This window comes from Sceloporus occidentalis, unplaced genomic scaffold (assembly GCF_023333645.1).
Source record: "Sceloporus occidentalis isolate IW3139 unplaced genomic scaffold, rSceOcc1.0.p SCAF_7, whole genome shotgun sequence".
Taxonomy (NCBI): domain Eukaryota; kingdom Metazoa; phylum Chordata; class Lepidosauria; order Squamata; family Phrynosomatidae; genus Sceloporus; species Sceloporus occidentalis.
Window position 1 is genome coordinate 52,097,295 of NW_028316987.1, and position 25,120 is coordinate 52,122,414.

Sequence of the window (25,120 nt, forward strand, 5' to 3'; positions counted from 1 at the left end):
TTATTTATGTAGTATATTTATATCCTGCTTTTCAGCCAAAAAGTCTCTTATGTCCAAAACACACTGCAGAAATAATTCCATTTGAGACTGCTTTAACAGCCCTGGCTCAGTGCTAGGGAGTCCTGGGAATTGTAGTTTATTGTGGTACTAGAGCACTCTGACAGGGAAGGCTAAATGTCTACAAAACTGTAGTTCCCAGGGCATTTATAGCAGTCTCAAACTAGATTATCTCTGCAGTGTGTTTTGGAATTTAGAGTGGTTTACAAACTGTTAATCCAACAATTCCCTGCCTCAGGTTTACAGCCTACAGTAGCAGTTGGTATGGCGAGAGGGATCTCCTTAGCTGATGAGCCAAGGCATGATCGAATTGTGCCTGTCTGTTCCTTTCTCCCTTCGAAGCCACACCAGAGATAGTTGTGATGGAAAGAGGGCTTTTCATGAACTCCTGGGCCAAGGCATGATGGGACTGTGCATGGCTGCTCTTCCTAAATACATTCCAACCTCCCTTCATCACCTGATTTTAATTGAGATTTTCTGCTTATTTTATTTGATTGCATACTTAAGCATTCTCCTACAGTAGAAATGTGAATCCTCTCACCCAAAGATGTTTTCGGCCCTTGTTGTTGTTGTTGTTGTTGTGTGCATTCAAGTCATTTCCAACTTATGGCGATAATAACCATGGAGTTTTCTTGGCAAGTTTCTTCGGGGGGGGGGGGGGAGTTTGCCATTGTCACCCTCTAAGGCTGAGGGAGTGTGAAACCATAATGCCTGTTAAACCTGGAGGACAAGGCTTCTAGTCCCTTTCCTGTAAAGTGACGGTCTGATCCTCTTCTGTAGCCCTGAGCAAATGGGTAGGATATCACAGGCTAAGTGCATGCTGTCCTGTCCATGGTCAGTTCCCAGGGTGCCATAGCAACGGGTGGATACTTCCACACATGCCCACTATCACACCACAGACCTGCTACCATTGCACATCCCATACCTGCCTCTGCTATTGTTTCTGCTGAGAGGACTCCTGTTGTGACCAGTAAGTGCAGAAATGGGGCCCCTTCTAAAACCACATCGTCAGGCACCCCCATTCCAACATCACAGCCTGCAGGGAAGGTCTTCTCAGCAGACATGGCAGAGGAGGCAGGTATGGGGCAATGGCTGTTTCACAGGGTTTCCTTTTGGGTCAGGATTGGACTGGAACCAGATCTGGCCTGCCCAGCTCCAACCTGGGCTGATGGCCTGCATCGCCCAGACAGGACAACATGAGGCCAGGGGGAGGCCCATACATACAGGCACTGTGTTTTGGTTTGAATTAATATATTTGATTAGAAGTAATATATGTATAAGAGACTATAGTCGCAGCATCTTTTTGCATTTCCAGCCCCCTGCCTCCTCTGCTTTCAATGAGTCACTTCTGGCTGCATAGTAACTTTTGCCTTACTTTCCAATTGGCCGAAGTCTTAATCACATACTCTGAAAAAGCTCTGGGTTACAGGTAAGTGTGTTTGAAGGAGAGAATAAGAGGAAAGGGGAATGTGTGGCGTGAAATACTATATGCAAGGGACAAATGTGTTGCAGGGTGAGGTGTGCGAGGGAGTAGGAGAAAAGGAAAGTGAGTGTGGAAGCAGTGACATAAGAAGCAAGGGAGAAAAGCACTGAGAGGGTGTGAGGTGAGGTGAGGGAAGGAATAGGAAGGCAGAGTGAGTGCAGTATGGGTGAAGTTGTAAAATCATCATCATCATGCCTTATTCTCAGTCTAAGACTCAAGATGGTTTACAGCATCTAAAAGAAATACTGTTACCTCATACAAAAGTTAAAACTGTAATTAAACTAGCAATAAAATTCAAACCAATTAAAAACATAGCTATTAAGAAGAAACCAACAAATAGGCAGTGTAGCACATTATGCAAGGCAATCAGTTTTCAAAGGTTTGCTGAAATTAAAAAAAAAAAACTTTTGTCTTCCTGTGGAAAGAAGCAACAGATGGGTGCAATGTGAAAGAGGGAGGAAGCAGGAGGGAACAGAGTGACCAGTGGAATCAGATGAGCACAAGATGCAAAGGAGCTTTAAGGTAGGTTTGCTGAGAGATAGTAGTGCTGCAAGATCAGCTGGTGAATTCCATGATCAAGCAGCGATTTGGACTTGGATCTCCCTTTTTCAAGACCAGCACTTTAAACACTATGTACTCATTCCCTCAGATCACTTGTAAAAGTACTGTAGTATGAAACTTGGGCCATGGTGGAAAAAATGCTACAACCAACATGTAGCATTTGCATAAATAGAATGATAAACAGAACAATTTGAATAACTATAATAATTTGCTCCATATGCAAATTAGGTGTCCAATATGAGGAAGTGGAATATGGGAACCCTAGTGACCAAAGGTTAGTGTGTAGTGAGTAATCTTAAATGGGGAACTGTCACAATATTCCTTATACATCTCCTGAGACTTATCTGAATACAAAGCACATATTGTCTCTGATATATGCATAGTTGTGGTGCTTGTTGTTTGTTTCTGAGGAATAAAATATGTATGCATGGTAGAATCATAGAATCATAGAGTTGGAAGAGGCCTCAAGGGCTATCAAGTCCAACCCCCAGCCATGCAGGAATATACAATCAAAGCACTAATATCCATGTAATTGAAAGATATGCATACAAACCATGGTCAGTTTGAAAACTGCAAATATTAGGGAAAATATATATGAATGTGCATGTGGGAAGAAAAAAATTGAAGTCAAACCTCTTACAAGCAAAGAATGGGATGAAATTGGTACTGTAGTTCAAGTAAATACAACAAACCTGTTTAAATTTTACACCCCTATTTTCAGCCCAGTTACTCTCGATTCCTTCTCTGTTTGAGGTATGGTCACAGGTTTACTTGTGTTAGTGTGATATATTAAGATACTGGGTCCTGTAATTGTATACATTTGCATGAATTCATGGAGAAGATACAGAAATGAGCAGCATAATGGAGAATTTGGTAAATTGTCCAGTCAATATTATAAACATTAGTTAAAAATGTGAATTTATAACAGGAATTTTTAATTCTTTCAGAGGATTTTCAAGTGTGTTTGTGTTGGCTGATTTATGTACAACATCCTCTGACTTTGCTATGTATTTGTATATATTCTCTCTCTACATTGATCTGAGTATGCAAAAGTGCCAGGATTTATGCATACTCTGTGTTCCTCTTATGTTAACTACAACGTATGCATAATTTATAATATAAAGTGGTATTTTTTTGAAATGACTGAGTAGGTCAGAAAATATTTGCATAGTTGTAAGCTAAATATAGATAAAACATTGTTATGATTTTGATTGCTATAGAAAAGTATTTTGTAATCTTAAATGCATACTGCTCTCTAGTGGGGAATACTTTCAGTGCAGAAGATGGATTGATGTTGGAAAGTAAAAGGAGGAGTTTGGGGAATAATGGTGTTCCTTCGTTATTTCTATTTATTATCTATACCCAAATCTCTGCAGAAGTGAAAAAGCCAGTATTTACCCTTCATTTTTTCATTTTCCTTAATTTTTCTTTTGTACATTGAATTTTGTGCAAAATTGTTTATAAAAAAAAAGCCCTAAAATGCAAAGTAATTGAGAAATATGAAAAAAAAATTAATCTTGTCCAGTGTGAGAAAATACTTTTTCATACTATCATGCAGTAATATGCAATATTCAAGTCCATTACTCCAAGTCTCAGGTCAAGTCTCAAATCTCTACCTTCAAGTCTTGAGTCAAGTCTGATCCAACACAGGGAAAGGCGGGTTATAAATAATAATAATAATAATAATAATTATTATTATTATTATTATTAAGTCTGGGTGCCAACTTTAAGAGAAAAAGGTGGTGGTGTCTATGTGTGTGGAGGTCCAATAACTAGAAAATCAATAGGGCATGCACAAAATTAGGTTTTAAAAAATTATAGGCAATTTATCAAGACTGAATTTTAGAAAAACGAAGTCTATTCAGCAGTCAGTCCTTATTGCATACTGCAGGACCCTTCTAAAGATTTTCCTAGGAGCAGCAGGCAAAACATGCCCCCATATCATGAAATATGTTTCTCAGGGGGGAACAGCAAACATGTTAGGCAATGAGGCTGAGGTGGGTGTACGCATGGGATTCCTGTATGGCAAACATAAAGTACAGCTTCCATCACATGACTGCTAGGCAAAGAGCAGTGAGATGGAAGCATTGTTCAAAGGAGGAATGCATTATGTACAGGAAATTGGTACTGCTAGTGAAGGTCACCTTTGGGACAAGTGTGATCAGGTCACACTACTATGTGTTTATTAGTCAGAATACATTAGTAATCTCTCTCATATGAGCCTTAGTAAAATGATACAACATCCAGAGACAGTGCAAGATTGTGAAGTATACAAACTTGAGCAAAATGTAAGAGTTTGTTTCCCACATCAAAACAATTATGAAGACCACAAATTCATTCTGTAAGCAGCACCTATTTCAAGTTTCCATCTTTCTGAAAAGCAGATGCTTTTCTCCAGCTCTTGGAAGGCTTTTGCTAGTAATTGCTTAGGCATGGTCTCACTCTTTTCGATCCGAAATCTTTTGGGAGTTATTTTATCTGTACACTGAAGTTTACTCTTGTAAAGATTAGAGGATGTATCTCCTACTTTTTGGTTGTTGGCTCATTTTAATTAATAGTTATTCATCCTCAAGCAACTATGTTCTGTATGCTCTGCAGGTACTGTTTGCCATTTGTGAAACATTACACATATTTTTTCTATTTGCTAATGAAGTCATTATGTATATTTTGATTCCTGTGTATTTAATAATATTCCCCTCTTTCAATAGCTCTGAGTGGATTGACTCCAATCTGCCTAAGAAGCACTCTTGCCAAAGTCACAAGTTCGTTTACAGGCACACATTCTCAGAACTTGCATGTGTTCATACATGCAGTTTGAGAGCATTCCTGATAACACTGTGTTTCATGAATGTTTATAGAACTTGTATTGCAAAAGAAACACCGAGTTGTATATAGGTATTTTGAAATGTTTACTTTTTTCCTTTAGAAAGAAGCATATCAAACTGATGGTTGGAAATCCTATCTGTGCTAGTAATACCCAGTATTTGTACAAGCTCAATCTGTACTTCTCATGGTATTTTATGTGGCCAAAAATGGATAATAACTCCATTTTACACAGTATGTAACTGTTGTTAAACTGATATGAAACATTTTAACTTACCCAAATTGTACAGCAATTTTCTACTAGAGCTGTGTCTGGAAACTGCTTTTCTTCTTTTTTTTACTGTAACGTAATTTACTCAAGTTAATAACATTCTGACATATTTATTTCTAGGAGCTTTGTCATGAAAACCTGCAAATGTGTCATTGACTTTAGTCTGACCACAATGACTATGCTGTCTGGCCTGTAGCATAATGAACTGCCAAATTTACTGGGGTTTAATACATTTAGATTTCTCTGTTGGAATCTGAGGCTTTAACATGTAATTACTTAACATTTTTTGTATAGCTAATGAATTTCATGATTACAGATTGAAGGTGCTGAGGAAAAACCTCATATATCACAAGATTTGTTATGATAAACCCTCATATATCACAAGATCTGTTATGATAAAACTGTATAAATGTTAGCATGTTACTGTTTATAAAATACTATCAATCCATGTAGTATGTGCATTAAAGAGAAGGGTTTGATGTGTTAAAAAAAATTCAAAGGCAATCTGCTGTCAGATTTCTTGAAACAGAAAGCTGAAGTAGGTCAAAGCAGAATTCATTAATCATTATCATTTTTTAATCATAGTTCGTTTTCTAATTCAAGTTAAATTAATAGTTCTCTGTATTGCTACATATGAATTCATTATCAGAAAAGAGGTTAATGAATTCACAATAAAAGTGGAGACCAGGGAATGGCCGGTGGCTTCCATGTCAGAAGGATCCACAGTGCTGACCTCAGTGCCCCAAATGGTTCAGCACATTAGATAGATCTTTTAAATTCTGGAATAAACCTAGAATGAATTCACTGCTTCAGTCGCTCATGATGTCACTCATGATAAAGGACCTTTGGTTTTTTATGTGTTACCATGGCCGGTTACAAACCGGCAGTTTAGTGCATGACGAGCACGCACTAGGGTTACAAAAGGGCAGTGCTTCCGCACCGCCCTAACCCTAGTGCGTGCCCGTCATGCACTAAACGGCGGCGGCCCTTCCATATGGCCGCCACCGCCGTCAGGACGTGACGGCCGCGCCGCCTCTAGACGGGGCGGCGCGGACATGACGTCCTTGCTCCGCGCCAGGGCGCTTAGTGCGCCCTGAACACGGATCAGGAAGGAGCTCCGTTTCGGAGCTCCTTCCTGGTTTAGTCCGCTGGGCGCAGCCTTCAGACGGCTGCGCCCAGCGGACTAAAAGAGAAAGGGGCCATGCGGCCCCTTTCTCTTCTCCCCGCCGCAGCGGGGTGTCCTTGGGGCTTGAAGCCCCAGGGACACCCCTTTTCTGGCTGCGGGGAAGCAGCGTTTTGCTGCTTCCCCGCAGCCCGAAAAGCGGCGGATCGGGGCCTCAGTGGCTGCCGGTGTAGCCACTAAAGCCCCGATACTCCGGGGAAAGGGGCGGGTCCAGACCGCCCCAAATGGGCGGTCTATAACCCGCCCATGTTTTTCCATGTTAGCTCTGGCTTAAACTTTGCTTAGCAATAGAAGAAATCAAAATGAGTAACAGACTGGACTGTGTCAATTCAGAATACGAATAGGAAATGTCAGTTTTAATGCTCTCCCAGAATGGACTTGTGGCAAAGAGAAAATTAAGCTGTCCAGAAACAAGATCTAGCCTTCTCTTTGCCCACTGTTCAATTTCTATATGTACCCCATATTTTTAAATAATGGAAGCATCTCTACCTTGATTAGAAATGATGCAATCCATGCTAGCATCTAATTCTGCATACAGTTCTGTGTATGCGAACAAAGCTTTTGGGCAGACTGCTAGCCCTGACTTCATTATACACACAATGATTTTTTCTGGATGTTGAGGAAAGGGACAGAGATCCAAGCTATTGCCAGTACTGGGGCCCTTTTACATTGATAAGATGTTTCTTAGAGTAGCTTGAAAATATGGTTTTAAAAATTAGCACTTCATTGACATTGTAGAGTACTTTCTTGGCAGCCAGTCTGTATCACTCATCACTTGCACAAACTTAATAACCAGCCAGAAAGCCAACTATGTTATTGCATGAGTGTTTTCAGTCACCATGTGATAAAGCCAGTTATTCAAACTGTGTCTAAGTCTAAGTATGGACCCAAATCCAATTGTTAGTCTCAGTTGGAGTAGATCCATAGAATCCATGCAACCAAAGCTTTAACTTGCCACATTTCAACTGATTCAGTAGATCTACTGTAGTTGACACTAACAATTGAATTTCTGCAGTTTGGAATTCTGTACATACACATGCATCACTCATTGTTCTTTCTTTTGGTTATCTTAGAAATCATGAAGAAGCCCTGGAGTCCTAGTTCATCCCAAGACAATGTTCCCTATGCTGCAGATTTCACTTGTTTGCATGAAAGAGAAGGTGAGGCAGAATTAACACCTGATGCCAATGAAGAAAAAAAAGAAAGGGAGAAGAAACATGTCAGTTTTACTTTATGCAATGTGTGCAACATTCAGCTGAACTCTCCTGCTCAAGCTCAGATCCACTATAATGGGAAATCACACCAGAAAAGATTAAAACAGCTCAGCAATGGGAATCTAAAAAATGACCATGGTAAGCTTTTTTGGTATTTTATGTGTTGTGACAGCTGTTTATGCCTAGCAGATTCATTTGTGAATGTATATTGGACATGATTTTGAAACAGTGGTTGATTCCATTTTGAGGACATTTTGATGCCTTGCACAATTCTAACATGATTTAGAAGTATAATGGAAACTGAAGTATTGGATTTTAAACAATAAAGATATATTATTGGTAAGGAGTAAATTTTGAGACTTCTTGGATTACAGAAGATACAGTTCAAATGATTATACTATTAAAAGTCCATTATTGTGGCTGAGATGGTAGTTTATATTCTATGCTTTATCTGGGAGCTATAGGCTTGTTTAGTGAAGGATCTGGCAAACATTATATTTGTGTTTTCACTGTAGATCAGACTATAATGGTGTGCTGTGGGTGGGATTGCCCTTGAGGAGTGTTTAGAAGATTGGGAGGTCTGGATATTATTATTGCAAGATCTTGAAAGCTGCAGAATAAAATTATTAGTTCAAAGAGGAAGTATTGTAGAATAATAATTTCAAGTAGTGCTAAGCCAAGGTAGAAGCACATGTTTCTGCAACACTGTCTCCCTTCACAGAATGAATAAGGAAAAGAAATGTGAAAGTGTTCAGAAAGAAGTGGGTGGGTCTAGGGAACAAAAGGGATACTTTTCTGTCACTTGGTGGGAAATTCCGGGATTCAAATCCAGTTGCATCTATTTGGTTGCTACAGATAGGATGTGGTTGGGGGTAGGGACTGGAAAAGATATTAAAGCTCCCAGAATCCCCCAGTCAGCCATTACCATACTGGTTGGGGAATTCTGGGAGCTAGAGTAACGTTTTGAGCACTGAATGTGGAACATTCATCCAGACAGATGTTTAACTACTGAGTTCAGTAGTTTACATTACTTTGAACCGGATGTGTATTAAAACAATAAACAATTCACATCTCAGTTTATATTCTAGAGCAACTGGGTATGTTTTACTAGTAAAAAAAATATCCCCATGAAACACTGGCTGGAAACTGCATTGCAACAATAGCATGAGAAGACAGAAAACATTGTTACAGTGCGCCCGCGCCATACGCGGACTTGAGCATATGCGCTCAAGCCGCGGCGCGTGCGTGGGGCGGAAGGGGCGGCGTGTCCCATTCAATTGAATGGGCGCGTGCGCCTGTTGCGCCCCGTGTGCGGCTGCGCCGCTGCGCACGAGCCCCATTGTTTCCAATGGGGCTCGAGCATAGGCGGAATTCGCCTTATGCAGAGGGATCCGGAAAAGATCCCCCGCGTAAGGCGAGGACGCACTGTGCTTGCCTTGGTGTTTCTATGTCCTGCCCTCTCCCTGCATTTTGCGTAGTAACACAGAAGTATCAAGGGCATTTTTTTTTGCCATCAGTGTTTCTGTCGAACAGTCAAATGTGAATAGTTAGATGACAGAGGTAATAATAGAATTACCAGATTGTTTTGATAAGCCATAATTAAGTTTAACTGTGGCAAATTGACAAAATTAGTGAAAGGTTCCAATTTTCCTGTGGCCATATTTCAGAAGAGTTAAAAATGAAAATGCCTAAGGTTTATGCATGTAATACTAAGTCATAATTTTACTGTTTTCATAACTGGACCGTATCTTACAACTGTACTGCAGCCACTCACTCACAAACCACAAGGTTGTGATTTCAATACCAGCCAAGGGCTCAGGATTGACTCAGCCTTGCATCTTTCCATAGGTTGCTAAAAAGAGTACCCAGCTTGTTGGGGGAAATTAGCCTACACATTGTAAACTGCTTAGGGCGTGCAGTGCTAAGCAGTATAGAAATGTACTTGCTATTCCTATCTGCTTAGTCCCTATCCCCCACTAAGTCAGCTAAACAAGACCTATACGTCTCGAAGAAACAGCTCATTTCCTTGTCCGAAAGGTGGACACCATCCGCCCAGTTGAGCTCAGGCCATTGCAGCACGATCTCAATGTGTGGCAGATAGTAACCCAGTTCCTCTTCCATAGCTTTGTGGATCTCATTATTGGCTCACCTTTGGGCTCTGTTCAGCAATCATGGGTCATCACAACAGCTCCAAACTTGCCGAGGCAACATGGCAGACCATACCAATAAAACCTTGGGCGACTTATCGCAGATACACCTCATATCCTGGATGGTTTGAAGAATCAGAGCCTTGACCTTCAACAACCCCAAATCATTGCCACCAAGATGTATAACTAGAACATGTGGAGGAAAATCTGGCAATCATCAAACAGCAAGGGCATGAGACCATTCCAATGAAGGCCTCGCCAGCCTTTCCATTCAACAATAGCCCAATGAGCCAGTACCAACTGGCTTCCAAAATTACTTCTTCTGGTTTGGTGGGCTGCCCAGTACACCATGCTGTGGCTACAGATTCACACATGATGTCTAATCATTGAAAACCTAGAATCTGAAACAGAGAAACAAGAATAAATGTACTAGTGAGAAAGAGGACAGGATGTATGGACAATAAGTCTTGGACCTCCAATGTCCAATCTGCTGAATATCCTGGTCAGCTGCTGTGGAAGCAGCACTGATCTGAAAAGAATGTGTAGCAAAAATTACATTCTGAAGTCCCAATCAACTGAGAACTCTTGAAGTAATTGCCCAAAACTAAAACTTTGTTAACAGCAAACCATCTTTGTGACAAAGGGTCAGATGTGGAACCCCATACTTCCAAAAATCGTAGGCCTTAAATAACCTGGGCCCCGCCACCACACCATGCTTCTTTTACTTGCTGGTCTCTTCTCCCCAGAGGCCAGCAAAGTCCTTTCTCCTGATCACACTCAGTCAGGGGATACACATTTCCTTTGCTCTCATTCCCTTTTGTATATTGTCACTTTAGTTTGTTCAGCCTGGAGGCAGGACCTCTCTCTTTTTTTAATTGATGTGAAGCACTTTGGAAGATAATTATTATCTGGAAAGGGAGAAGGGACAGTAAATAGATATAGATAATTATTTAAAGTATTTCTGTCGCTTTCCAACCCACGTGGGCTCTTGAAGTGATTAACAAATAAAAATCAATTAAAACAATGCAAAGATTTTCAATACATTAAAATAACCTTTAAAAAACCACTCCTAAAAGCAGTCTAAAAACAATCCTAGAATCCATCTTTGAAACAGTTAAAAACAGCCATTTCAAACAATGAATGCCATTGATTTATTAATCAATAAATAAGTTAGGAGCTTAAGGATTCTTTGTCTTCTAATGTGTGTATGTATGTGCCCTATCAACTATTGTCCTTTTTTTCTGTATCCATTTTTCTCTTTCTCCCATCATAACTCTTTTTCATATCCTAAATGTGCCATTGTCAGAGTTCTATTCATATTTCCCTGACTTCAGATATTTGTGCTGACAGCTATGCACAGAACACTCTGTTCCAATTTTATCTGCCATCGTGTTCTGCTTCAGTTTCTCCTCTAAATACACTTGTCCTACGAAGGCTCAAAACCCTTCTCCACTTGTCAATATTATTTTGGAAAGCTAAGAATTTATACTACATTGGAACAGAAATGAATTTTGTTTGAAACTTAAGATGATGATTTGTGATTCACCAAGCGCAGACGTGTCTGTGAAAAATATAATAATGCAGTTTCTTGGGTCTTACAGCTAGGTAAATAAAAGGTTGCATTTAACTTCACAAATGTAAGCTTAACTGAATGTCCCGAGTAATCATTTGCTACTATTCATTTTACTCTGAGTATGCCACCAACAGAATTTTGGAGGTGGTGGGGAGGAGTCTAGGGGACAGGGAATACTACATTTGCTGCTTATTTTCCTTAAATTGTTCCTGTATGGCTGGCATTATTTCTAGTCTAATTCTGCATCTCATTGACTCCATACATGCTCTGGAGGTCTCCCCATTTTGTAAGAGTCTGACTTTTTATATTTTTAAGCATTTCTGCACTGAAATCTTTTTCTGCCTTGGTTTCTATTAACAAATGAAAAGAGAATGGTTACCAACTTTCCTACTTTATTGATTGAATAAACACTGTTCCTTAAATTTTATTTTATTTTTAGAGGAATTAGGACTCCACCATTAGTTTAGCCCCTATCAGTTGAACATAGCAAGCACAACCATTTTACAAAGCTATCCCCATCTTCCTTCTCTGAAACTAGATTCCTTTTGTTTTTGTTCTTTCTTATTCACTGGCCATAATTGTCTAGTAATAACTGATTTAGATCAGACCAAGACCTGTTAGCTAATTTACTCCTGAATCACAAGATAGGATTTTCCGATATGCTTATTGATTGCGTTCCTCAAACAGAGTGATGTTGACCTTAAGACTTATTGCCAAGTCTTTTGAAAGCTGCAACCAAAGCACCTTCGAGAGACAGCATTGTCAGAAATCAGTGCAGCTTTACTGACAAAGCTTTATTGTCTTGTTATTTGGCGAACTGTAAAACCTGTGAAGTTAATGTTTTAAAACATAACTAAAGAATCCCAAAGGGACTATGTGCTTTCCTGTTAAAATGCTAAAAATCAAGACTGTAGTGGTTTTGTTTTATTTTTTGGAGTAAACTGGTTATGGTAATGAACTATTTTATTTAAGTTGCCTACTGTAGATAGTGATTATGTAGCTAGGGAATTTACTGACTGGCTTTCTCTTTCTTTTTTCTTTTTGTCTCTTCCATTGTTTAACAACTGGGGCAGTTTCTATTTCAGAGTTCAATTTTGTAATTTTCTTTAAAAAAAAACCTCAGTGCTAAAAAGCATGGCAGCATGTGCACTGCAGAAATAATCCAGTTTGACACCACTTTAACTGCCATAGCTCAGCGTCATAGAATTCTGGGTACTGTAGTTTTGTGAGACAGTCCTCTCTATCAGAGAGCTCTGGTGCAACAACTAACTACAATTCCCTACTGAGGGATGATAGTTAAAGTGATGTCAAACTGGATTATCTTTGCAGTTTGCAGATTCAGCCTATGATGTTCTTAGCCTATTTGGTATATTTATTAAATGCAAACACTTATAGCAATAGCAAGTACATTTCTATACCGCTTATCAGTACACTTAAGCACCCCCTATGTGGTTTACAATGTGTAAGCTAATTGCCCCAAGAAGCTGGGTACTCATTTTAGTGACCTTGAAAAGATGCAAGCCTGAGTCAAGCTTGAGCCCTTGGCTGGTACTGAATTCACAACCTTGCGGTTTATAATTGAGTGGCTGCAATACAGACATTTAACCACTGCACCACCAGGGTGCTATGTTATGAAGATATTAGCATAGAACTGGTATTTAGTTCAAGGGCAGACCCCATGTAGAGTATACTACACTAGAATAATCTGAAAGTCACTAGTGCTTGGACTGCTGTTATGCATATCCAGTTGAAGCTGGTTCTGGGCACTCTGAACAACAGAGTGCTCCTGGCCCTCCAGTGAAAGAGATGGCTGTAGCAGAACTCATACTCATAATCTACTGACTTGCTACCACAGGAGGAGTGGCACAAGTTCACCCAAGATGGGTCACTTACCTAGTTCATGCACTTGAGAATTTCCTTATTGTGATTTAGCTTCTGTTTATTACCCCCCCCCCCCCCAATTACAGCATCCAGGTGCTCTTAGAACATCAACACAAACTCAGCTGACTCTATAGTATTTTTGTGGGTTTTTCAGGCTATGTGGCCATGTTCTAGAAGAGTTTCTTCCTGACGTTTCGCCAGCATCTGTGGATGGCATCTTCAGTTATCACCAGCTGGTTCTGACAGTAAGAAAAAGTTGAGATGAGTTTCATCACACTGAAGGCAGGCTTTCCAACTCCTAAAGTGCTCACTCAGTGGCTGCCTATAGATATTAAACAGCATGACAGACAGCATGTAATCCTGCAGCACCCCACATCTTAATCACCACATTGTTGAACAGGAATCCCCCTCTCCTGTCACTCTCTGGAACAAGCCTGTGGTTAGGAGGAAAACCATAGTTTATTTGGAGCTGACATCCATAGTACATTTTCATTCATTGCTAAAACAATAAGATTGTCCGATTGTTAAACAATGGCTGGCGAATATTTGTTTTTCCAGCCTTGAAGTACAGGAATTTTAGTGACAATAAGCACATGCAGTGATCCAGTTATCACTAATTAAATTCTAAGTCATGGGAATATAATTTAAAAATATACATGGATATCAATGATTTTTCTAATACTACTTCTAAAATTAATTCATTATAATATATCTAGCTAGAAAGGCGAGACACCTGCATATCATGCACCAAGGAAGCATTATCTACATTATATCTCCAGCATTTTCATGAACTGCCAATTTCATTCTACAGAGATACAGTGATATCCAGTATGTCCCTGTACCTGAAACTCCAAATGAGATTTTTTAGATATAGGGGCAATTTTAGATATAGAGACAACAAAGATTTTAGATATTGAGGCATGTTTTCATTGGCTCATATGCGCAGAACAATCCAGTCAATTCTAATTTTATTTACATCAAATTTAGTGCTTTTCAACACTTGTAGGCTATAGTTATTGGTTTCAGTTGTTTGCAGATACAGTGTTTTCAATACAATATGTAGGGCTGAGTTACTGAGAGCTAGTGACCTATATATTGACACAAAAACATTGTCACTGTGCACCAGAGGGTAAATGGCATGACTTCAGTAATGAAAATGGCAACGCTTTTTGCTCAGTCCATTAATAATGTTGTTGTTTAATTATTTAAATAATGACTTTTAATATTGTCATTTTTTTAAAAAAATGAATTACATTAATTTTAATGAATTATTTACAAGCTATATGATTAGTTGAAAAAAAGGATATGAAATAGTCCTAACCTTATACACTATTCACAGAATTAGACTGCTGCTATATATGCTACAGTGTTATGTTAATCTGGGGAAAAAGCACTGAAAACATATAAATAAACAAGCTTTCTTAATTATTTATGGTGTTGACCATAGTGGCTCAATTTGAACATTTAATACTAAAAGTAAATCCCTATTTTAATTTTAATTTTTAGTCTGCTGGTCTGACAAATTATGACTAATGGAAACCTAATATTTTCATTAATTGAGGCATGTAGAATGTATTGATTTGGGACTTCATTATATACTGGTTTCTGTGTTCCTTGTGGAAAAGACAAATTTTGCATATGCTTGGTTTGAATATAACACTTCTTTCCATGTACTGTTATGAGAGAAGCCTACACTAGTGATCCTGTAAATGATAGCCGCTGAAGCTATCCAAAACCTCATATAGAGCTTTGAAATATTTCATATGAATAGAGTTTTAAAAATAGGTGCCACAGTATTTCATTATGTTTTATTTGATTTTTATCTTCTATTCTTTTGATGTCAGTGACCCCTTGATACATGCAGATGGCTATACTGTAGCTGAGAAAGCCAAAGAAAATATTTTTGAATTGCCTGGTATGTTACATGATATATAATACTGACACACAAAGCTGGCATTTGAAGACTTATTAGTCATAAATAGAGTGTCTGGAGAACAGTTCTAAACTTGTAAAGTTGTATGGACATTGCAGATTAGGTTTGCATTACTTAAAAGAAAATCCTCCAAACACTATAGCTGCAGCTCTAAAGACCTGTTAAGTAGGTTGAAGCAATCCAATATAAACAACTTGAGAACTCAAAGCTATGAAGGGATTTTTTTTACCATAACTCAGAATAACACCACAAGTGGTTTTTAAAAGAGAGCTGTCATTTTTTGTTGTTGTAGGCACACATTTTTTTCTTCAGAGAAGTCAATTAGTTTATTGTTTCTGCTCTTTTAATTATTTGTTCTGTGAAAGTTTGATCTGAACTAAGCAAGTCAGGTCTGTTTCTTTTAAAAACACTTCAATAGGATACTACCTTTTTATCTTCTCCAACTACCCAGAATGAGAGAGATTATGTTCTAAACCAACAATGGATACCTTCGTGTTACTTCATATTTCCACTGTTCTGGTAATTTTACAGATTACAATTGTTCAGATCCATCATATTCAATATAACATACTGATGAAAAAATGTGGGTTTTTTTAACCAGTTATAATTCCTAATCCTAACTGTTTAAGTTTCGTTGTCTTCAATGAAAACTACTTTCAAATTATATTAAATAATATTACAAGACTAAAAATCATGATATATAATAAAGCGTGTGAACTGAAGTCAGCAGAAAATATTTAGATCTGAAATTTTGAAATGAGTCAGAGGGAAGTATTGAAGTTCCTTCTAGCCTGTGCAGTACAGCTGATGCTTCTAGGTGTGTGAAGACCAAGTTTTGGACTTTTAAAATTTGTCTGAATCTCACCTGTCCTTTCCCTCATCGTGTTTTGTAATGTGTTGTAAATCAGTGTTGTATTCCCACAGTAAAATATGTGCAATTATTTTACATAATTTGCTAATGTTTGCATTAGCATTTATGTGGTCAGTTTACCTAACCAATGCATAAATATGTTCATTTGTATGGGCAATTTATCTGATTAACTTCTCCTATTGGCTAAAGAATGTTGGTTCATATTCTCCCCCCCCCCCCCCAGTTGTGTTCATTATAGTTATCATATTTTTCAAAATATACATGCTCCTTTGTGCACATTTATTTTGCAAAAGCACATTGTCTTCTTTCCAAAAGGTTGAGGTCCATTTTCTCACAATAGATATCAGTTGGTGCAAAATGCTAATTTCATCAAGATGGTTGTACACATCAAAATTTATTTCCATTTCCCAACTGCAGACTCAACATCAAGTGAAGTTTCACTTAACAATAGTGAACATACAGACTGCATGTGTTGGCAGAAAAAATGATGCAACTTTATTGTTGGCAACACAAAAGGCTTGGCCTCAGCATAGATCCACATGCAGGCATCAATTGATCTGCCCCCAACTGGTGTAAACCAATTTATCCAGCACTCTTGCTGGGTATATCTCAAATTACAGATGTGGCTATCACGTGGGTGGAAGCCACTGTGCAGTTAGTTACCATGTCACTTCTGTTACCCTAAATGTATGGAGCTTGTAGAGCCTTCCTTGGCAGCAGCAATATATCTTTAAGTAATGTGGGGAATACAATCAGCCCTCTTTATTCATGGATTTTTTTATCTATGAATTCAAGCATCCATGAAAATATTTAAAGAATATATAAATTCCCAAAAGCAAAGCTTGATTTTACCATTTTATATAAGGGACACCATTCTATTATCCATTGTATTTAATGGAGACTTAAGCATCCATGGATTTTGGTATCCACAGGGGGGTGGGTGGGTCCTGGAACCAAACCCCAGCAGATAACAAGGGCCCGCTATATTTAGCTTGGCTTTGTGTTTTCTCAACAACGTTGGCTTTAGCACGTTTGACCACATATTTTCTAAACAGCACAGCAAAATATCTGCACTTTATTTTCCAGACACAGGTGTTGTTCTCAGACATTCTTGGAGATATATTTTCAAGATGAATGCACAAAGCTTTTACCACAGATGAACTCCGACTTGAAATGAGAAGCTAAAATTAAATGAAAATGTGTCAGTGAGAATTATGCAATCCAGGACAAATATAAGTTTTGTATCTCTGTACAGCCATCTGCCAATGGCTATGTTGACAAAGCCAGGCCTCACTCAACTAATGTAGCTGCCCCAATCCAGAAGGAGTTCTCTCCATTCTGACTAGAGGACTCAAACAGGCCAAGCTTACATCTAGGCTATCTGACAGATTGTACCTTTCCCAGACCCTGAAATGCACAGGACAAGCCCTTCTTTAAGTGCCACCACCTTCACAAGTGGGTGGGAACATGAAATGCATCCTTCTCAGTGGCTCCAGACTTTGGAATTCCCTCCTTAGGGAGGTTAGAATGGCCACCCCTTATTTATTGTCAGCAGTTGGAGACATTTTCATGCAGACAAGATATTAGAACTGAGCTGTTAAGAAAAGGACATTAATAGGATACTGTATTTTTTATTTGCATTGTTTTAATTGTTTTAAAAATCTTCTAAAAGAGTATGTTTTAAATTATTTTTATATTGATAATAGTTTAGGGGGTGAAACAGATAGGCCAATTAAAGTGGTTCCAGACACTTTGAAAGCAGGGTGTTTAGATGATGCATGCCTCCAGAAGCTGGATTGAAGCCACATTCCAGGGCTAAAAACTAGAGCAAAAAGAAGCTCAAGTAGTCTGACTGAAGGCACAAAATGCACACCATTGACCCTGCATATAAATCTGGGTATGGAGATATGTTCACCAGTCCTGGTCAGGGTCACACTTCCCCTAAAGGACTGTGTTTGCAGCTTTGGAGTTCTCCTGTACTCGTCACTTCAGCTGACATCTCAAATAGATGCAACGGCCAGGAGTGCATGCTATGAGCTTCGGCTGATATGCCAGCTGTGACCCTACCTGGAGCCATGGGACAGTTGTACATGCACTGGTAACCTCTCGTCTCGATTTCTGCAGTGTGCTCTACATGGGGCTACCCTTGTGCCAGGTTCAGAAGCTTCAACTGGTACAAAATATGGCAGCCAGACTGGTTGCGGGAAAATCTAAATCTGCCTGAATAATACCTATTTTAAAATCTCTACACTGGCTGCGTATTAGCTTCCGGGCACAGTAAAAGGTGTTGGTTATTACCTTTAAAGCCCTACATGGCTTGGGTCCAGTTTACTTGAGGGAATGTCTCCTCTCATATAATCTTTCCTGCACACTCAGGTCCTCTGGGAAGAATCTCTTGCGACCAAAGAAAACTAGGCTGGCTGCGACTTCCCAAAGGACCTTCTCAGCTGCCGCTCCAGAAATTTGGAATGACCTGCTGGAGGAGATCCACTATATTGCATCTCTTGACGCTTTTAAGAAAGTGATTAAGATGAATCTCTTCCGGCAGGCCTTCCCAGACTGATCTCCTACTAGAGTAGAATTACCACCCGCTTAAAAAAGTACCCACTCCCACTGCTATTTTAAAATGTGTTATACTATTGTTCTGTTTTAATTTGTAGTTTTAATTGAGGAGGGGGGAGGGTTGGGGGATTGAGGGAATATTTTGATAACTTGTTTATATAAATTGTATTTGATTTCTGTTGTTACCTGCCTCGATCCTCCGGAAGAGGCAGAATACAAATAATAATGATGATGATGATGATGATAATATGCCCCAATGTGAGATCAGTTCTGAAGGAATGATACTTCCTAACCCTAACCCTAGCTCTAAAGCTGCATATAAATGCACTGGTGCAGGGATGCATTACAAAAGGACGGAGTCGGCGTGTCCAAGTGGCCAGGGTGGCAATGCAGAAAAGTGAAAGTGTGACACCTCCAGTGGATATAAGTACAACATACACAAACCAGACAGTCCAAGAGGGGGCATTGAGTGAAGGGGCAATGCTCTGATGCCCTGTACCAGTGGAGGATCACAGATGCAACTGTGTGGCCATTCAAAGGGTTGGCCATCCAATGGGATGGCATCTAGGCAGCAGGCAGTCACCAGCAGTGTGTTTGTGTGATGGTGCACATGCATAGGAGGCAAGAACAACAAAGGAATTACTCAGCATGCCATGGGTTTGGGCTGTGCGTACTCAGGCCCCCTTGGGAGTAACTGGTGTGGACAGTGGGGTTTTGTCCTGCTTCTAGAAAATGTAGGTTCCAGCCTCTTTTTCCTGCTCACCTGTTCCAGACATTCTATTTTAATGTTGATTTTTTTCTTACTGTTTAATCATATTGTAATTAAATTTGTAAGCCACCTTAAATTCCAGTCCTAATGTAGGATATAGATGATGGTGATGGTGATGACATGAAGCAGCTTGGCCTCAGTATAGCAAGAAACTAGCCTCTGGATAAGGGCTGTATTGCTATCTAATTCTGGTTTCTGAGAGTGAAATATGTATTGAAATCAAGGTAAGGCACCTGCAGTCTTTTAGCTTGGAATGCAGCATGCTGAAATGGAAATGTTATCTGACAGGCACACAAGGACAAAATGAGAGACCAGCCTCATTACTGTCTCTAATAGGAGGACTGTATGTTAATAAAGCCCAAAAACATCAAACCCTCTAAGGTGTTTGAACCCTTAGCTTTCTAACCAGCAGTATCCACATCAACAGCCCTGGACATAAATTCTAAAACTAATGATACTGAATGTATGTGGGTGAATGTGAAGGCCTGTAACTGAAGCTAATGAATAGACAAACACTGTCGTTTTGTTTTGTTTTTTGTTTTTTTTAATCCACCCAGAACCTCATATTATCATCCATGTGCCTTGTAATCCTAACGTGATGATGCAGAACACTGAACACTAACACTGCCTGTAGCTCTGACAAGATGGACACTAAATTCTCTTCATTGCGAAACCACCCTTCAGGCCAATTGGGGAGTCCCCAAACAGCCAGTTACTTCTTGAGATAACACCATGAGAACAGCATTTTAAATATTCCCTAAGGGCAATTGTCTCTAGGTAGGAGGGTCGCCATAAGTTGGACAACAAGACACAATGTTCCTCATACTGAATCAAATCAGATGCCCAAATATACGAGCTTATTACTGGGCCCTTCAGTCTTGTCAGAAAGAGTCCCACCCTGGCAAATCCCTGGAATATGAGTGAAATGTCACCTTAACTTTGGCCATGTGCTGGTCTGATGAATAAGAGGTCATCCAAGTAATGGGTAGCAAACAGAAAACTTGCCCTTATCTTCACTGTCTATTCCAAGAAGGCACTGAAAGTTTCCAATGTGGCCCAGGAATATGGCTTTATCTAAAAACTTGGATTTGTTGAACTTAGAAGCACAACAAGAGGTAGCCATCTGAGTGCAATGGTTATTGAGATTCGTACATTAAGCCATAAGGATCCAGGACCTCATGATTGTAGCAGCTTTACTGGCCAGGCAAAAGAAGCATATTGGTATGAGGGTTGGAGTCCAATAATATTTGGAGGGTTTCCCAATCTTGAAATACAATACTGTTTTCTGATAGCCAAATCCTGCAGGGGGCTGTCCTCAGTTAAGGTCCACTGAGTACTTTCAAAATTAAGGAATACAAACTTGTTGGGATTTCTCCCTTTCCAATTTAGTGACAGTGTGACAGAGGTTTAGATGTCATCTGCATGACAGAGGTGAGACACTAAAATTGAATGTTAGCCCCATGAAATGTTTGAATCAAGGCTCTGCTTCTTAATGAAATATTCACCTCTGTGTCCTGTCTTGTAGTCTCTAAAAGTGACCAGCAATTGGTGCCAGAGCGTCAATTTTCTTAATTGGCTTCTGCTACACATACACATCGCTGAATTGTAAAATGAATGTTGATATGTTGGCAGCCTGAAAATGTGAAACCTTGTTAGTTTCTTTGCTACACAGAATAAAGAACTGGAGTGGGGAGGATCTTGACAATGGAGTTCCTCTATAAATAGCATAGAAATTTGGCAGGATTGATGGAGGGCTTTTGAAGGGCTTTCTTTCTGCCCATATGCAGTATGTTAGGAATACCATCACTCTGTGAATGAAAAGGGAGAATAACTGAGAGAAAGCCTTGCAGATATATTTTATGAGCTTGAATGATCTAAGGCTTTAGACTGAAATAATTGAGCTCTCCTGCTTTTTCTTCCAAACATTGCTTTCTTTCCATTACTTTACCCAAGTGGTTGGCAGCAGTTGAATGTTATATATCCACTCTATAAAACTCGAGGCCTGAGTGCTGTCATTCCAGATTCAAGTAAACCCCCTCAAATATTTTGAAATATCCATGTGGATTTTAATGGGTGATTGGCTGGATTTTAGGGACACCTCCAAAAAACCTTTCTAAATGACAATGTCTATTTATGACTTGAAAGGAAGAAGTGATCTCACTGGGATTTGAACCCTGGTTCCAAAATGTCTAGGCATTTCAAACCTGAGCATTATGCAATTGTCCAGAAATGAGGCTGAGAAATAACTTTACTGACACGTTGTTAGTTTGGGTGGGAGTATTAAACCTACAAGTAGGTAACCTTTTCCAGTTCCGTTCAGGATTCTTATTCACACTTGGCAAATTTAGTAAAATCTATAGTAAAATATGGCGAATATTCTGTTTCTATAGTACAATAAACTGGAAACATATCCAGGGGTAGCCTTTTTGGCCATATAACAAAATACAATACAACAAAAGACATCACAAATCTACAAATAGTGATACCTTTAAAATGATATATGAGAAATTTTGTTTTGACAATGTTCGTCACAGGCCTGCATTTTGTCAATATGTTGGTGTTCTGAGTCAAGATGGGATGGAGGGACATCTATAGAGATAGGCCACTCCTCTTTCTGGATATGAAATACTGGGAGATGAAACATTTTAAAGTCCAGGAAATAAAATTTAAATTCCATTAGCAACACAGAAAGGTACTCAAAGGACCAGCAAAAATTATGTTTCTGTAGCTAAAGTAACTTAATTCATCTTTCCATGATAGATGTTGTTCTTATTCTTGTTGTGTGCTTTCAGGTTGTTTCTGTCTCATGAGAACCCTAATGTCACAGGGTTTCCTGGGGCTGAGCGTGTGGGATTCACCCAAGGTCACCCAGAGGGTTTCCATGGCTAAATGAGGATTTGAACCTTGATCTCCAGATATGTAGTCCAATGCTCAAACCACTACACTGCACTGGCTCTCACTTGCACACGCGCGCATCACCCTCACCACCTTGGTTTGCAATATTCTACTTCTTTCCCATTGCTACTCCCAAGGTGGGCTGTATTATAAGTTAAAACAAATTACAGATAAAAACCAATAAATTGTAATGCAGAAAAACAATTTAATAAGAATTTAAATTCAATGTCAATTCAAAATTAACTTCTCAAAAACCACCAGACATTCTTTCAAATCCATCAGCCTCCTAGGGAATTCTAAATATTTAAAAGGACCTACATTTTTAAAAATGCAGTACTATTCTGCTCCCATTCCCTGCACACATGGGGCTTTATGGATACCATAAAGTGGAACAATGTGGGCAGCCCAGGGATGGGAAAGAATGTCTTTGAAGAGGGCATTGTGGAGGAAACTACCCCTTTGGAATCCCAGAGATTCACTGCCAGATAAAGTGCAGCTTCCTTTGGAGGTGCACAATTTGCACAGCTTATGGAACATTTAGGAAAAATAGAATATGCATAAAACTGTGTGCACTTCTTAAAAAAAAGAACAGCTAAGGATAACTACTTGTTAACGGCTTCAGGTTGACCATGACTCATGGTGACCCTGTGGATGAGACATCTCCAAGACTCCCTATCCTCTTCTGCTCTGCCCAGGTCCTGCAGGTTCAGGCCTATGATCTTCCTGATTGGATCTAATGATGTGAATTCAATCCACTGATTTTAACAGATTTGTGGTACTACAAAGTATGCATGTGTGTTAATAAGGGCTTATGTTTTGGTTCGATTTTAAAAGTACTCAATATTATACTGACCTACCTTATCTTGAAACAATTTGATGAATATGCAATTCATACCTTTATTCATTTATTCATTGGGGCCTTTTGCAACAATTCTTTTAACCCTGCAGATGTCTCCAGAGAACACAGAATGGCCCTAGTGGAGCATGGAGACCATAGACTGTAGTTTGCCCACCATGATCCTGTTTCTCTCCATCAAAACTTCTTCAACTGAACGTTGCTGTATGTCTCTTCTGTGCTTCCCTGCTTCCTAGGATAATCATCTGGGGAAAATGTTAATTAAAACTTTATATGCACAGTCTCAAAACGGTGCAATTAATACATTAATTCTTACTAGGAAATTTGTAATTGGACTGGGATTGGGCTGGAATAGGGGAGAAGTGGGTTTTATCACACAGAAAATCCCTTGTTCCAGCCTGATCCTACGCTGTGCCCAGATTGGGCTGAAAAGTGAACACGATAAACTTCTCTGTCTTACATGTACTTACATGTATTTGGACATGGAATAATTCATAGGCAACGATGATACCGAAATATTAAAATTTTCAAATTTTCAGCTTGAACTTTGCTGAATATCTTGCCTTCTTTACACACGTTTTTGGATGCAACTGGAACAGTTTTCTGAATATTCTTCACAATTTGGATGGTGACTTTTGAGTATCAAACAGCTTTTTTTGCTTTTTTCTTTACAAATGCCTTTTAAATGGAATGAATAACCATTTTACACATTGGTTGACTCTTTCCTTGACTTGATAACTGTTTGCTTCACATGATAACTTTTTCTATGTGCATCTTTAGAAAGTCAATAGAGTACACGGATGATGACTTCATCTTTGCCTTTTTTTAGAAACAGGAAGGTTGTTAGTGAATAGTGAGCGCAGAAGAGGGAGGGAAGGTAATGTATGAGATTTACAATTCACTTTTTTAATGTGTAGCTTTTCTGTGTACCTCATCTCTCCACATTTGCGGTTTTGACTTTTGCGGATCTGATTATTCACAGATTTTATTAATATGTTCTCTCTAGTGTAGCCAAGAATCTCTCTAGGGGAATTATTAATTAGCTCAATTACTTATTGGGTTGGCTACAAGAGCCCATAGAGATTGTTCCCATATGTATACCAAGAGGAAAGAGACCAAAGGAATTTCGCAGAGGCAGAATTCTCTACATGAAGTGTTTATTTTATTAAGGGGGGAAATCACACCAGAATCCATCTTCACTCACATATACATACAAGGACTAAGGAAATCAGGAGTTAGCTTTGGAATAGTTGGAGGCTGAACTAACGGTGATACTTACACAAGATGAGGCATTATTCCAGCTCCAATTGTGATGGGGATGGTGTGGGATACGGCCGTTCTGGTGAGTGGGGGGAAATGGATGTATCGGAACCAGTCAGAATTCACAGTGACAGAAAGGATTTTCAGACCAGTGCTTACTGTGGGATAAGCACTGGTAAATCACTGCTGAAATGTTGAGGAAACGCGCATGTGTGTAAAAGCCTGGCATGCTTCCTAAATGTCAGGGAATTGTCAGCTCCCCTCCAGCATCCTTGAATCGTTCAGAGGAGGCAATTTTGTCTGAATGGAAACTTTGCGTTAAGAGGAAATTGCCTCTCTCTGAATGATTCAGGGATGGTGGAGGGGAGCTGAAGATTCCCTGACACTTAGGCAGCATGCCAGGCTTTCACATGTGCACACTTCCTTAACATTTTAGTGACAATTTACCATGTTTAAGCACTAGTCTGAAAATCTCCAAAATGTCCCTGTGCCTTCCAACTAGCCTGCTAACAAAGGATTTTGGAGATCTTTTATAAGCCAAAACTAGCCTGAGGGCAAAGGTGTTTGTCCTACATCAAAGAGACTGAATCTACATTGTAAAGGATCACATGGTCTGGCAGTGTCAGAATGAAGTGGTAAATTAGCCTTATCGGGCTTGTCTGGCTGAACATCCTGACTAAATCACTTATCTTCCTGACTTTGGAGATGTTAAAGTTACTCATTTGCAGCTCCCAAAATCTTCTGTTTACTGTGCTTTTGGCATGGTGTGGATGTGATTGCT

At 39.3% G+C, this 25,120-nt stretch overlaps 1 protein-coding gene across 5 annotated transcripts in view; it reads left to right on the forward strand.

Annotated features, from left to right (window-relative positions):
- The window catches only part of ZNF385D (zinc finger protein 385D), a 450,774-nt gene that overhangs the window by 86,204 nt on the left and 339,450 nt on the right, over positions 1-25,120 (forward strand). For all 5 annotated transcript variants that reach the window (XM_089532942.1, XM_089532943.1, XM_089532946.1 and 2 more), the window contains exon 3: positions 7,452-7,730. In XM_089532942.1, coding sequence (XP_089389068.1) covers positions 7,457-7,730 — 274 coding nt within the window. In that variant the 5' untranslated portion in view covers positions 7,452-7,456. The remainder of the gene's footprint in view (positions 1-7,451; positions 7,731-25,120) is intronic.